Raw genomic sequence first — 12,825 nt, 5'->3', positions numbered from 1 at the left:
CTTTGAAACAAAACAAAAATGCATAAATGCTAATGGAACAGAGCATTATTAAAGTTCACAAGAAAATAGCAATGCAAAAATATCAACGACTGTATCAAATCTCTTGGCTGGGGGTGACTTGCCCCCTTGGGAAGTACTTTTCTTTTCCCAAAGAACTTATCTCGTGTCACTTCTTTGGAGCCATGATTCAGGGTTAATAGTCCTCAATTGGAAGAAAAAAAGTCAATAAATGTAGCTACCGGGACACGTCTGCATACAGAGGCCGCGTTATACACGTTGTGGGTCAGCTGGTCGGGCCGCGTGCGTTATGTTTTGTCCGTTTTTTTTCAGGGGCGTTCAAGTACTTGATTTCAAAAAAATGTCGAAATTTTCGTTCGAAAACCGATTTGTTCGAGAACGGGTACGTTCGAGAACCGAGTATTCACTGTACACATTTTCCAAGTTCAACTACCGTATTTTCCGCACTGTACGGCGTACCTAAAAGCCTTTAATTTTCTCAAAAGCCGACAGTGCGCCTTATAATCAGGTGCGCCTTATATATGGATCAGTATTGAGACTTTAGTGCACCTCCATCTAATGGATGCATAACGTAACCCCAGCCTCAACTGAAGCCTCTATTCTATCCGCCTTATTACGGGGTGCGCCTAATAATGCGGTGCGCCTTATATATGCGAAAATTTTTAAAATAGGTCATTCATTGGAGGTGCGCCTTATAATGCGGTGCGCCTTATAGTGCGGAAAATACGGTACTCCTCTTTTTTCAATGAAATATTCTCAGACGATATTTGTATGTAAAATGAGGGAGGGTGTCACCTAATATTATTCACAGTCCTATTTAATGTTTAATGTTTAAGGTGGCTTAAAGACCGATATATATTCTAAAAGCATCTGCTTTATTATTATTAATATTATTATCATAAAACACCTTTTATACGGATGTAGCACTCTTGAAATGTGCCTACTGGGCAACTGTTTTGTGTAAAATAATAAATAAATAGAAATAAAAATGGTAGTTGATCAAGCAACTGAGAAACTTCATGAAAAGCTGGTGGCATGTATTAAATAGAAAGTTTGATATAGTTTCACCAGTCATTCTTTCATTCTTTGATGTTATGTAATGATCATTTAGAGGCATATGTATTTTTTTAAATTCTATATAGAGCACAGTACTCCCCCAAAATTTTAAAAAAAGCTTCATTTGTAAACTTATCGAGAACACGACATTTGATCAACTGTAAAATCAAGTAAAATTATGTAATAGTATGTGCAGCCTTGGCTGTTTTACTGCTAATTTTGTGGTGTTGCTACTTCTCCATATGAAGTGCTGAAGAGAGCCACCACGATTAAAAAGAGAGCTACGGACTCGCCGCATCGCAGTCCGGGGGAGGAACAATACGGCGACATTTCTTCCGTCGGTGAGTGTACGTCTCGCCGGTGTTGTCATCCGGCCCGTCCTCATCTCAATCTGAGCGGCAGGACACGGCGCCTTCGTTGTCCGTCCCCCCCACCCCCAAGGCATCCCCATGGCCAGAGAGAGCTTCAGGAGCGGCAGGCGAGGTCCCGCCGCCTATTTCCGCCGCAAGGAACGGCTTTTGCGAATCTCCATTCGGCGCGTGGTGAAGACGCACACCTTCTACTGGACGGTGCTGGGCCTGGTCGCTCTCAACACGCTGTGCGTGGCCATCGTCCACCACAACCAGCCCGTCTGGCTCTCCAACTTCCTGTGTGAGTCACACTTTACGTGCCGGGTTGTGCGTTTGCGATCTTCGCTGGTGAATTCATCCGTTTAATCTCCTAATGAGAATACCACCAGCAGCACGTTGCTTAAAGAAACCATCAATCCCACACAAAAATGAAATATAACAGCATCTGTGGCAAATCCACCTGGTGCAGTTCAGAATCAATATGTAACTGATAATGTGACAAAAAAAAAAAAAACATTTACATAAACAGCACAGGCTCTGTGAAATAAAGATGTATTGATTTGCCAGCATCTTGGTGTCAAGGAACTATGTTGTAGTGTGATGAAGAGCTTCACGGAATGCTTTGCCACCATGCTGTGGTATCAAATGGGCAATTTCATACCTATAGGCCTCACCAGAGATGCTGGTTATGAACTGTAATAATGCATGTAGACGCAGAGCACGACAGATGCAATAGAGCTCAATCAAAATGCGAAGACATGAAAAAAAATCAATGTTTCTGAATAAATGAATAACATTTAATAGAACAAAGACCAAAATTTTGTAAATGTGGGCGTGTGTTTCTGCCGTCAGAAAAAGGGCCTTGCTGGCTCAGCACTGCTTTAATTGCAATTAATCTGAGCTTGTCCTTTGCTGCTCCAGACTATGCAGAGTTCTTGTTCCTGGCCCTGTTCCTGACTGAGATGTTCCTGAAGATGTACAGCCTGGGCCCCCGCCTCTACTTCCACTCCTCTTTCAACTGCTTTGACTGCAGCGTCAGTTGCCCCATCTCATTTTACTCGACCCGGACTCTTCTACTTCTTCTACTCCTAATCCATGATATCCCGTCCTTCCCCGCCCACAGGTGATCGTTGGCAGCATCTTTGAGGTACTCTGGGGAGTCTTCCGGCCAGGCACTTCCTTTGGCATCAGCGTCCTGCGGGCTCTCCGTCTGCTGAGGATCTTCAAAATCACCAAGTTAGCGCCTCTTTCCTTGACCTTTCAGACAAAACCAGATCCATTCTTACGCCACGCCACTATCTGATTTCCTGTGAAGGTACTGGGCGTCTCTGAGGAACCTGGTCGTGTCACTGATGAACTCCATGAAGTCTATCATCTCCCTCATCTTCCTGCTCTTCCTCTTCATTGTTGTCTTTGCTCTTCTGGGCATGCAACTCTTCGGTGGCTGGTAATAATCATAATAATACTTTTTTATTTATAAGGCATCTTTCAAACCACTTAAGGACAGTGTACAAGACAACAGGACAGGATAATCACCTATACAAGACCAAAGTGTTGGTAGCTGCGAATGGGACTGCCATACAGTAGAAGTCATTTACTGCAGTACAATGTTTAGGAAGTTAGAGTTATTTAAAAAGACAACATAATGATGATTTATTAGTTCAGTGTCAAATCCTTTATTTAGAACAGGCCGAATGTCTCTCTGTGTATTTGCATAGTTATGTTTTACAGACTAAAAAGATATTCTCGAGATTCTCCAATGTGCTGCTGAAATGCTAAATTTGTGTACATTTTCGGGTCCCCACAGGTTCATATTTGAGGACTACACCCCCGCAAACTTTGATACCTTCCCTGCAGCCATCATGACTGTCTTTCAGGTCTGCTCGTCAACGTCAAGCTAAACTTATTCGGACCCATTCCTGGAAAGCGTTGTCAATAAATTGTACTGGTGGTGGTCTGTGTGTTTGTTTTTGTTTGTCAGATCCTGACTGGAGAGGACTGGAATGAGGTGATGTACAACGGTATTCGCTCTCAGGGTAGAGTCAAGTCTGGCATGTGGTCTTCAATATATTTCATTGTCCTCACCTTGTTTGGGAACTGTATCCTCCTCTTCTACCTTTTCAGCTTCTCTGATCTTAGCTTAGCTTAGCTGTCAGCTTTTACAACAGTGTTTGATTACCGTAATTCCCGGCCTACAGAGCGCGCCTGGTTATAAGTCTCACCCAGTACATTTGTAAAGGAAATACCATTTGGTACATACATACGCCGCAGCTGTGTAAAAGCCGCAAGTGGCCACATTGAAACACGAGATATTTACAAAGAAAAATGGTACGCAGAGATTTTAACGCTAATGCTAGCAATGCGCTAATGCTAACGCTAGCACTATGGTAACACTAACGCTAGCGCCGCACTAATACTAACGCTAGCACCGCGCTAACGCTAGCACCGCGCTAACAGGGCCGGTTACAAAAAAAAAAAAAAAACCATACCGGTAAAAATCACTGCGACACGGCAGTAACACGCTAGCAGGGCCGGACGGTAAAAGTCACTTCCTTGGCACATATATTCCACCGGTCTCTTACCTTTTCCGCTCGGGTGCCCCCTTGCGACTGTTCGAAAAAATTCACAAATTAGCCGCATGACCGCTTTAACCGCTGGGTTGAAAGTGTGTAAAAAAAAAGTTGCGGCTTATAGGCCGGAAATTACGGTATTGTGGTTGCAGTAATTTTAGCGGTGAACAAAATCCCGCACTTCTCAATCTAATTTGTGAATATTATAGAAATACACCAGACCGGCTGCAACTGGCCTTTATCTCCCCAAATATTGTTGTCACTGTTGTTGTTTTTGATGATGTAACTGTAATAGTTTCGTCCTGAACTCCAGTTTGAACAGACACTCTGCTGAACGTGTTCTTGGCCATTGCCGTGGACAACCTTGCGAACGCGCAGGAGCTCACAAAGGTAAATTGCATTGAATAGCATTAGATTGTGCAGGTTGCTATTTTCCCACCCATCACTCGGATTTTGAGCCACGGTCTAAAAAGGAACTCTGAAAGTCGACTCTGCATCGACTCACAGGACGAGGAGGAAGCCGAGGCTGCTTTCAACCAAAAGCACGCTCTCCAGAAGGCGAAGGAGGTCGGCCCACTCTCCTCCTTCATGTCTTCAGAGTAAGTCCTCCTCCTGCCTGACCTCCTCATCGCCTCCCTCTGTCCCTCCCCCTTCGGCGTCCTCCGCACCGCTTCCCGCGTCCATATCGGATTCAACCCACGCCACTGACAAGTCTAATGAAGTAGATTTCCACGCCAATTAAACGTCAACGTGCAGCGTAGTTATGCAGGGAGTGTTGAGCCTGGAGGATTTGGTACGGACCCGTTGCTATGTAATCTCGCTCTTATTCCTTGTTTCCTTGGTTATTTATTACACCGTCGTCTACTTGCTTTGTCTATTGCGGTATTTAATCGCCAATATTGTTGCTATGGACTTGTATTAGGTCACGGAAGGTAAATAAATCGTGTACAGGCTTAATTTCGCACGTGGAAAATGATGCACCGCTTGGCCTGTTCGATACAATTATTTTTTTATCTCGTTTAATTTTGATGATATATTGCCTTTGGGGGCAGCACGGTGGATCTGCTGGTAATGCGTTGGCCTTACAGTTCTGAGGACCCTGGTTCAATCCCGGCCCCACCTGTGTGGAGTTTGCATGGTCTCCCCGTACCTGCGTGGGTTTCCTCTGGGCACTCCGGTTTCCCCCCACATCCCGAAAACATGCAACATTATTTTGACACTCTAAATTGCCCCCAGGTGTGATTGTGAGTGCGGCTGTTTGTCTCCATGTGCCCTGCGATTGGCTGGCAACCAGTTCTGGGTGTCCCCCGAATCCTGCCTGTTGACAGTTGGGATAGGGTCCAGCACTCCCCGCGACCCCGGTGAGGATAAGCGGTGAAGAAAATGGATGGATGGAGTAATTGGACACTCTAAAATTGCCCCGAGGTGTGATTGTGAGTGCGGCTGTTTGTCTCCATGTGCCCTGCGATTGGCTGGCGACCAGTTCTGGGTGTCCCCCGAATCCTGCCTGTTGACAGCTGGGATAGGGTCCAGCACTCCCCACGACCCCGGTGAGGATAAGCGGCTAAGAAAATGGATGGAACCCTACTTCAAAGAGGCGCCTTTCCTCTTGTAATAATGTTCCAAACACAATTTAGCTATTTCTTTCTTTAATTTTCTTTTTGGTAATGCCGTCCAATAGTTACCCTTCTGAGACAGTCAAGACGTAGACGGCAATTATTTTTTTTGGGGTGTACGTCGTGAATTTGGGGCGTTACATGACCTTGTTCTCTCAGTGGCCAGGTTTCCAGATTGCAGGATTTTCCGTCCGGCGGACGCGCATGTGCACGAACGGGATCGCCGCCTGCCCTTTTACTCTTTATGCACGATAAACACATTTGCTGTATGAGCATGTGAAATTACTTTTTTTTTTTTCCACCTCCCTTTTTTCATTTATTTTCTCTCATCGACTCAAAAAGAAGTAATGCGCATTACTTCGAGCTACGCTAGCGTGACAGATGCTCATCACAACTGCAAGTGAAGACGGGAACGCGCCGGCGTCTGTGTGCACCGAGGACGCTTTGAACCTTATCTCATTTCGGTAGCTGGTGATGATCTTGAAAAAAAACTTGCATGGCGGGAGGAGATAAAAAAATTAGAATTTGCGGCATGTCGGATGGAGGCTGAAGATAAATTCTCTGCATGTGTTTGGGTGGCATGATGACGGTGCGAAGAAAATCATAAATTGCACCCGCCCTCGCTGAGACGTTGTCGGCCTCGGAATTGATCGTGCGTTCCGCATTCCCTCCTCGGAATGTTGCGCTTCCACTTGAATTCACGCGTCGAAGTTGGCCGCGCATGACCCGGGGATGCATCGATGCTTGGAGGTGGTGCTCATGTTCACAGTTGCATCCGGATGCTTTGTTGAAAGACTTCTAAAACATAATACTTGTTTTTTTTGTGTGTGTGTTGGCTGTGCAAATCCATCTCTGTGTTGTTGTTTTTGTGTGTGTTTTTGTGCTGACGTGATCTTAATTGATGCCTTGCCCGAAGATAGCTGGGATAGGCTCCGGCACTCCCGCGATCCTTGTGAGGATAAGCGGTGCAGAAAATGAATGAACGAGTGCAAGATGCCCTCTGATTGATCATTGTTCTGCTCTTTGTTTATTTTAAATAATCAGATGTGACAGCCATCTTGTTTGTCAATGTGTCGCTTGGCTCCAGTGGAGATACACACCAACGTATTGCAGATCTGGCCCCCGGGCCTTGAGTTTGACACCTGTGTATTGGGTGATTAAAAATTAGTATCAATATAATGTGAATGTTGAAAGGCAAGCACTGGCACTGATGCAACTATAAATTTGTTTATATGAGATGCACTACTTGGCAAATTTGGAAGTAGGTTGTCGGTTGAAATTTCTGGATGAGCCTATCATGTACTGTAATCTTTGCAGGTCAACTTAATGTGAGCTTCTCAAAACTGTTCCATGTTTTCGTACTTTTTGCACAACACAGAAAGACGTAGAATTGTACGTCGTTGGAAACGTGTTGGTCGATTCATGAATTGCGTGAGTTTTTAGCAAAAAAACATTGAACAGTTGACACGTACGTTGAGAGAACAAAAAATCATGTTCATCTGTCAAAGTAAATTTTAGGTTCGAACTGAAATTTCATCCAAAAGCCAGGTACTCCTAACTTTTTGCGAACTTTAAATATCTTACAATGACACTTAACACTAAGAAAATATCAAATGAGCTGATGATGATGACAAACATCGAATTGTTTACAGTTACTGATGTCTCCTGTGCTTCTTCACCACAAGGACGCTGCTATCTGGTGTAGTGTTGTGGTAAATGACCATAATACTCCCATTTTGCGCCACTCCGTTCTTTGTTTACATTTGAGTCCAAATATAACCCTGGACTATGGATCACATGCTGCTTCACTGAACATAGCCAAATGCAAATTAATATTACAGGGAGTCCTCGGTCTACGACTGAGATCCGTTCCTACAGTAGGCACTTAACTCGAATTTTGACTTAAGTCGGATTCCACCATTAAAGTCAAAATTTACATCAAAATACTTTGTGCAAAAAAAGAAAATACATTGAAATAAACAAGATGATTTACTTAGCATTACTGCTGAGAGGTGGATGGAGAAGAAGCTATTGCGAAGGAACCTGGTCCTCAATCCTCTCCATCTCGACAAGTATCAAAGAACCTCGTTTTGTGATCATTGTATCCGACATAGGAACAGAACCCATCACATGTGCTAAAATATGGGCTTTGTCTTTACCGACTGAAGACTTGGAGGTGTTGCTGTCTCTCCTTTCTCCAATAAGTTTATGTTCTTGAGCTTTGTTTCCATGGTAATGGATTTTCTTTTGGCTGAAGAAGCATTGCTAAAAGACAGTTTTCTCCGTTGGGGCCAGCGCACAAAGACGGACAAGCATTAGCCAGACAAAATGGAGGACGGGTGTTGTAAAGTCAGAACGTCTTAGGTCGAGACCGTCTTAACCCGAGGACTCCCCGTATTATTATTACTATGACTGTTATGTGATCACCTGAAGAAGCCACTTCTGGTACATATCGATGACGTTGTGATTGTAGACCGGTGTAATTCTTTGCAAAGGCTTTTTTTTTTTTTTTTAAATTAATCACCGTCAATGTCTATCTTTTACATTTCGTTGGGCCAGAGCATCTCGCAACATTCACACTCAGTTTTCCAAAAATTATTGTTGTTGTTTCGTTTATGCATTCTGGCAAACTTTCCGATTGGCAACTCTTCCGACGAGTAACTCCGACTGCTTTTGCGACGATGAGCATCCTTTGCTGTGTGTCTCCCGGGCCTGTTTTGTCTCTGCTCACCAAAGCACTAATGTCTTGTTTTCAACCAATCGCTCGTTGATAACACGGACGGGCGCAAGAGTTCACGCTCCAGTAAGTAACATGTACCGCTCCGTTACTGTTCACCTCTCTGAATGCCTTACTCACACATGCCCGATCTTCACAGTGTTAGACGCACCAACCTCATTCTCTTTATTCCCCCGATCAGATATTTTATATTCATGCCGCTCTTTTTTTGTCAAAAGCACTCAGAGATTCTCATAATAACATGCACCGCTGATCCAGCGTATCATTGGTCTCATTTGTAAATGAAATGGCTCACTGCTGCTAGTTAAGCATTTAATGACAGCATCTGCCACGCACGTCACTTTCCATCATTTTTCATACGAATGAAATTTAGCAAAAAACTCTTGAGGTCGAACACAACCCATCCCGGAAGGCTTGTAAACCCCAGAAACAAATTTACCCTTCTTTTCCTTTCGGCTTGTCCCGATTAGGGGTCGCCACAGCGTGTCATCTCTTTCCATCTAAGCCTATCTTGTGCATCTTCCTCTCGAACACCCACGGTCTTCATGTCCTCCCTCACAACATCCATCAACCTTCTCTTTGGTCTTCCTCTCTCTCGTTCTTTTGCCTGGCAGCTCCATCCTCAGCACCTTTCTACCGATATACTCACTCTCTCGCCTCTGAACATGTCCAAACCATGGAAGTCTGCTCTCTCCAACCATGTCTCCAAAACATCCAACTTTGGCTGTCCCTCTAATGAGCTCATTTCTAATCCTATCCAACCTGCTCACTCCGAGCGAGAACCTCAACATCTTCATTTCTGCTACCTCAAGTTCTGCTTCCTGTTGTCTCTTCAGTGCCACCGTCTCTTATCCGTACATCATGGCCTGACCACTGTTTTATAAACTTTGCCCTTCATCCTAGCGGAGACTCTTCTGTCACATAGAACACCAGACACCTTCCGCCAACTGTTCCACCCCGCTTGGACCCGTTTCTTCACTTCCTTACCACACTCACCATTGCTCTGTATTGTTGACCCCAAGTATTTGAAGTCGTCCTCCCTCGCTATCTCTTCTCCCTGGTGCTTCACTCTTCGCCCTCCGCCCCTCTCATTCACGCACATATATTCTGTTTTACTTTGGCTAATCTTCATTCCTCTCCTTTCCAGTGCGTGCCTCCATCTTTCTAATTGTTCCTCCGCCTGCTCCTTGCTTTCACTGCATATCACAATATCATCTGCGAACATCATGGTCCAAGGGGAATCCAGTCTCACCTCATCAGTCAGCCTATCCATTACTACCGCAAACAGGAAGGGGCTCAGAGCGGATCCCTGATGCAGTCCCACCTCCACCTTAAATTCTTCTGACACACCTACAGCACATCTCACCGCTGTTCTGCTGTCCTCATAGATGTCGTGTACATATTTCTCCGCCACACCGGACTTGCGCATGCAGTACCACCACCAACAAATTTACCCATAGGGAATAATGCAAGTAAAAAATAACCGCACACACAATGTTTTTATAACTGGTATACAAGTGTAAAAATAAATTCAATCCTGTTACTCTGAATAAAATTAAGCTGCTTTCAATCTCATCATATTTGTATATACTGACAGTAAAAGCCATTCCATGCGTTATGCTAGCCTATTCCATAAAATACCTTCAACCTTAAAGTCTAAAAATAACAAAGCAAAATGTAAAGGTCATCTGAGAAGTGTCTCAATTTTTTAATATTCTTAATTATCACACATGTATAAAGAAGTTAGCCAAATATGATTCTCAATGTGATAAATGTATTTGTGTCGCTCTTCTGTCCACAGGGGAAGTCGCAGGAGGTGGCCCTACCTTTACAGAAAAAGGGCCATCCACCGCAGCCGACCCACCTATTCCTGCTCCCTGGAGGAGGCACAGGGCAGCATCAGGGAGGGGCGCCCTCTCCCCCCACTCAACCCGTCTAACCCTTTCATGTCCAGGCGAGAGAGGAGAAAGAGGATGACCATGTCCGTGTGGGAGCAGAGGACCAGCCAGCTGCGAAGACACCGCCAGATGTCCAGCCGGGAGGTTTTGTCCAGCGGCCCCAGCCAGGAGAAGGACGGACCGGCCGCCTCGGCCCAGTCCCAACATGGCCGCCCTCAGTCCCTGCACCGTAAGGTTATGCACAGCACTCCACCGGCGGGGTCGAGGTGCCCGACGGACCCCGTCGCAGATCCCCTGGCGCCACCAACCAAGAATCAGGTCTCAAGTGAGATGTCCTTTGAAGCCGTTCTCTCCGGTGTTATTCCCGAACCCCCCCTGGCAACGCTGCCTCCAGAGATATTGGACCCCTTGACTATTACCCCCGAGGATCCCCAGGATTTCACACCAGATCCCAGCCTGGACGTTGACGAAAGTTACAACAAGCTCAGCGAGCGGAGGAGCCCCAGGTTGAACGGTGATCGTCAGCACAGGCCCGTAAAGAAGTTCAGACCGCCGGACGACTGTGACGCCAGACTGATCCGGGGCAGGAAGCTGCTGCGTTGTCACCAGAACGGCGCCAGGAGTCAGGGGTCGTCTCCTCGGAAAGGAAGCCGCTCGGTCAGCGGGGAGAGGACCAAGCTTCCGGTGAAAGTAGAGGAGAGGCAGCTGGAGAGTGAAGCGAGAGAGGGACTCGATTCTGAGGAGAACGGGTGAGAAGAGATATTCAAGTTAAATCCCATTTGTTTATCCATTTTCTATAGCGCTTATCCTCTTTAGGGTCTCAGGCAGTGTTGGGAAAGTTTATGATCGACTTCAAATTTGAGTTTACCGTTGGAAGAATGAACTAGTTCAGTTTAGAGTTCCTAATTCAAAATTTTTAACTGAGTTCGCTACTTTACCTATTAAACCTTTCTTCATTGAAGCTGTTCAGGTACAACACTGGTTACAGGTGACTTTTGGAAAGGGGGTGGATACACCCTGGAATGAAGGACTGTTTCCAATAAATTCCAGTTGGAGACTCTTTCTGGGTGTGTCTTCAGGCAAGGTGACCAGAGTGAGTTCGAGGACTCGAAGCAAGCAGACAACCATGCGGGTGTCCAAAAGCAGCCGGAGCTCCCTCCGGATGAAGAAGCGTGTCCGCTTGCGGTCGCAGAGAGCAACCAAGAAGACTTGGATAAATCTCAGCTCGGCTCCAGCGTGATCGTCGAAATGCCAGACACGGAGGCATCCATGGAGCTGTCTACCATCACTAGTAACTAGTAGATGTTCCAAGCTGTTCGGCTTTGACTGACTTGACCATCGTCACGCACGTCCTTCTCTTTTTCGCCTCTGCAGTTAACAGCAAGGACCGCGAAGCTTCCAAGTCTGAGGAGGACGAGGCTGAAGACATGAAGGCCGTCCAAACTGCGAGGCCTGACAGCATGTTCATCTTCAAACCAGACAACCCGTAAGCGCTCGTGGTGAACTTCCCGTTACGCGACCGTCTTGCTATTATTGACTCCAGTAATGCGAACCGAAATACTTGTAAGCAGTTCCAGGAACAAGTTTACAGCTTGTATTCGCTGCACAATAATAGTCCAACAAGTGTAACGTTAACGTAATTGCTTTGAAGAGTTCATTAAAAAAAAGACATAAAATCATTTATGCACTTGCCCTTAGAGGAATAATTACTTTTTGTAGTGGGGGGCTTATTTGTCCCTTTCCTCTTCCTTTTGCTTTTGTAAAAATTGTATTACTATGGTGGGATTCTGGGTGATAAAATTCCAAATTTTTCTATTATCAGTATTTGGAAGTTCTTGTGAGGTTCTGCTAGACTTTGTAATGAGACAAAAAAAGACTTTTTAATTTTGTAACCTCAACATGAAGCAAAACTAAATTTGTTGTGGCTTCAATTAGCATACCGTAATTCCCAGCCTAAAGAGCGCACCTGGTTGTAAGCCTCACCCAGTACATTTGTAAAGGAAATACCATTTGGTACATACATGCACCGCAGCTGTATAAAAGCCGCAAGTGCTCAAATTGAAACACGAGATATTTACAAAGAAAGACAGTACACAGAGACTTTAACGCTAGCGCCGCCACGCTAATGCTATCGCTAGTGCCGCTGCGCGCTAATGCTAACGATAGCTTCACCGCGCTAATGCTAATGCTCGCACTGACGCGCTAAAGATGCCGGTTAAAAAAAAAAACATACTGGTAAAAATCACCGAGACACAGCACTAACGCGCTAGCGCAGCACTCACAGGGCCCGACCGGTAAAAGTCACTTCCTCGGCACATATATTCAGTCTCACTCTTGCCTTTTCCGCTCGAGCGCCCCCCTTGCGGCCATTAGAAAAAATGCACAAATCAGCCGCATCACCGCATAAACCGCAGGGTTGAAAGCGTCTGGAAAAAAGTCCCGGCTTGTAGGACGGAAATTATGGTATATTGTAAAATATAATGTTTTATTTCTGCAATATTTTATTGAATATATAAAATTATACCATGTATGACACTATTTAATATAATTAACAGATAATTACATGACTATAGCGGGGTT

The 12,825-nt window shown here is 45.2% G+C and overlaps 1 protein-coding gene across 1 annotated transcript in view; it reads left to right on the top strand.

The window, feature by feature from the left end:
- LOC133503228 (voltage-dependent R-type calcium channel subunit alpha-1E) overlaps window positions 1-12,825 on the top strand; it is a 120,097-nt gene that overhangs the window by 78,144 nt on the left and 29,128 nt on the right. The window contains exons 12-23 of the mRNA XM_061824603.1: window positions 1,323-1,415; window positions 1,516-1,725; window positions 2,346-2,458; window positions 2,548-2,660; window positions 2,740-2,871; window positions 3,232-3,301; window positions 3,406-3,523; window positions 4,317-4,384; window positions 4,502-4,593; window positions 10,149-10,994; window positions 11,325-11,536; window positions 11,620-11,731. Coding sequence (XP_061680587.1) covers window positions 1,323-1,415; window positions 1,516-1,725; window positions 2,346-2,458; window positions 2,548-2,660; window positions 2,740-2,871; window positions 3,232-3,301; window positions 3,406-3,523; window positions 4,317-4,384; window positions 4,502-4,593; window positions 10,149-10,994; window positions 11,325-11,536; window positions 11,620-11,731 — 2,179 coding nt within the window. The remainder of the gene's footprint in view (window positions 1-1,322; window positions 1,416-1,515; window positions 1,726-2,345; window positions 2,459-2,547; window positions 2,661-2,739; window positions 2,872-3,231; window positions 3,302-3,405; window positions 3,524-4,316; window positions 4,385-4,501; window positions 4,594-10,148; window positions 10,995-11,324; window positions 11,537-11,619; window positions 11,732-12,825) is intronic.

This window comes from Syngnathoides biaculeatus, chromosome 7 (genome assembly GCF_019802595.1).
Source record: "Syngnathoides biaculeatus isolate LvHL_M chromosome 7, ASM1980259v1, whole genome shotgun sequence".
Classification (NCBI taxonomy): domain Eukaryota; kingdom Metazoa; phylum Chordata; class Actinopteri; order Syngnathiformes; family Syngnathidae; genus Syngnathoides; species Syngnathoides biaculeatus.
The sequence above is the reverse complement of the archived record's forward strand: the minus strand, read 5'-3'. Positions and strand labels throughout refer to the sequence as shown.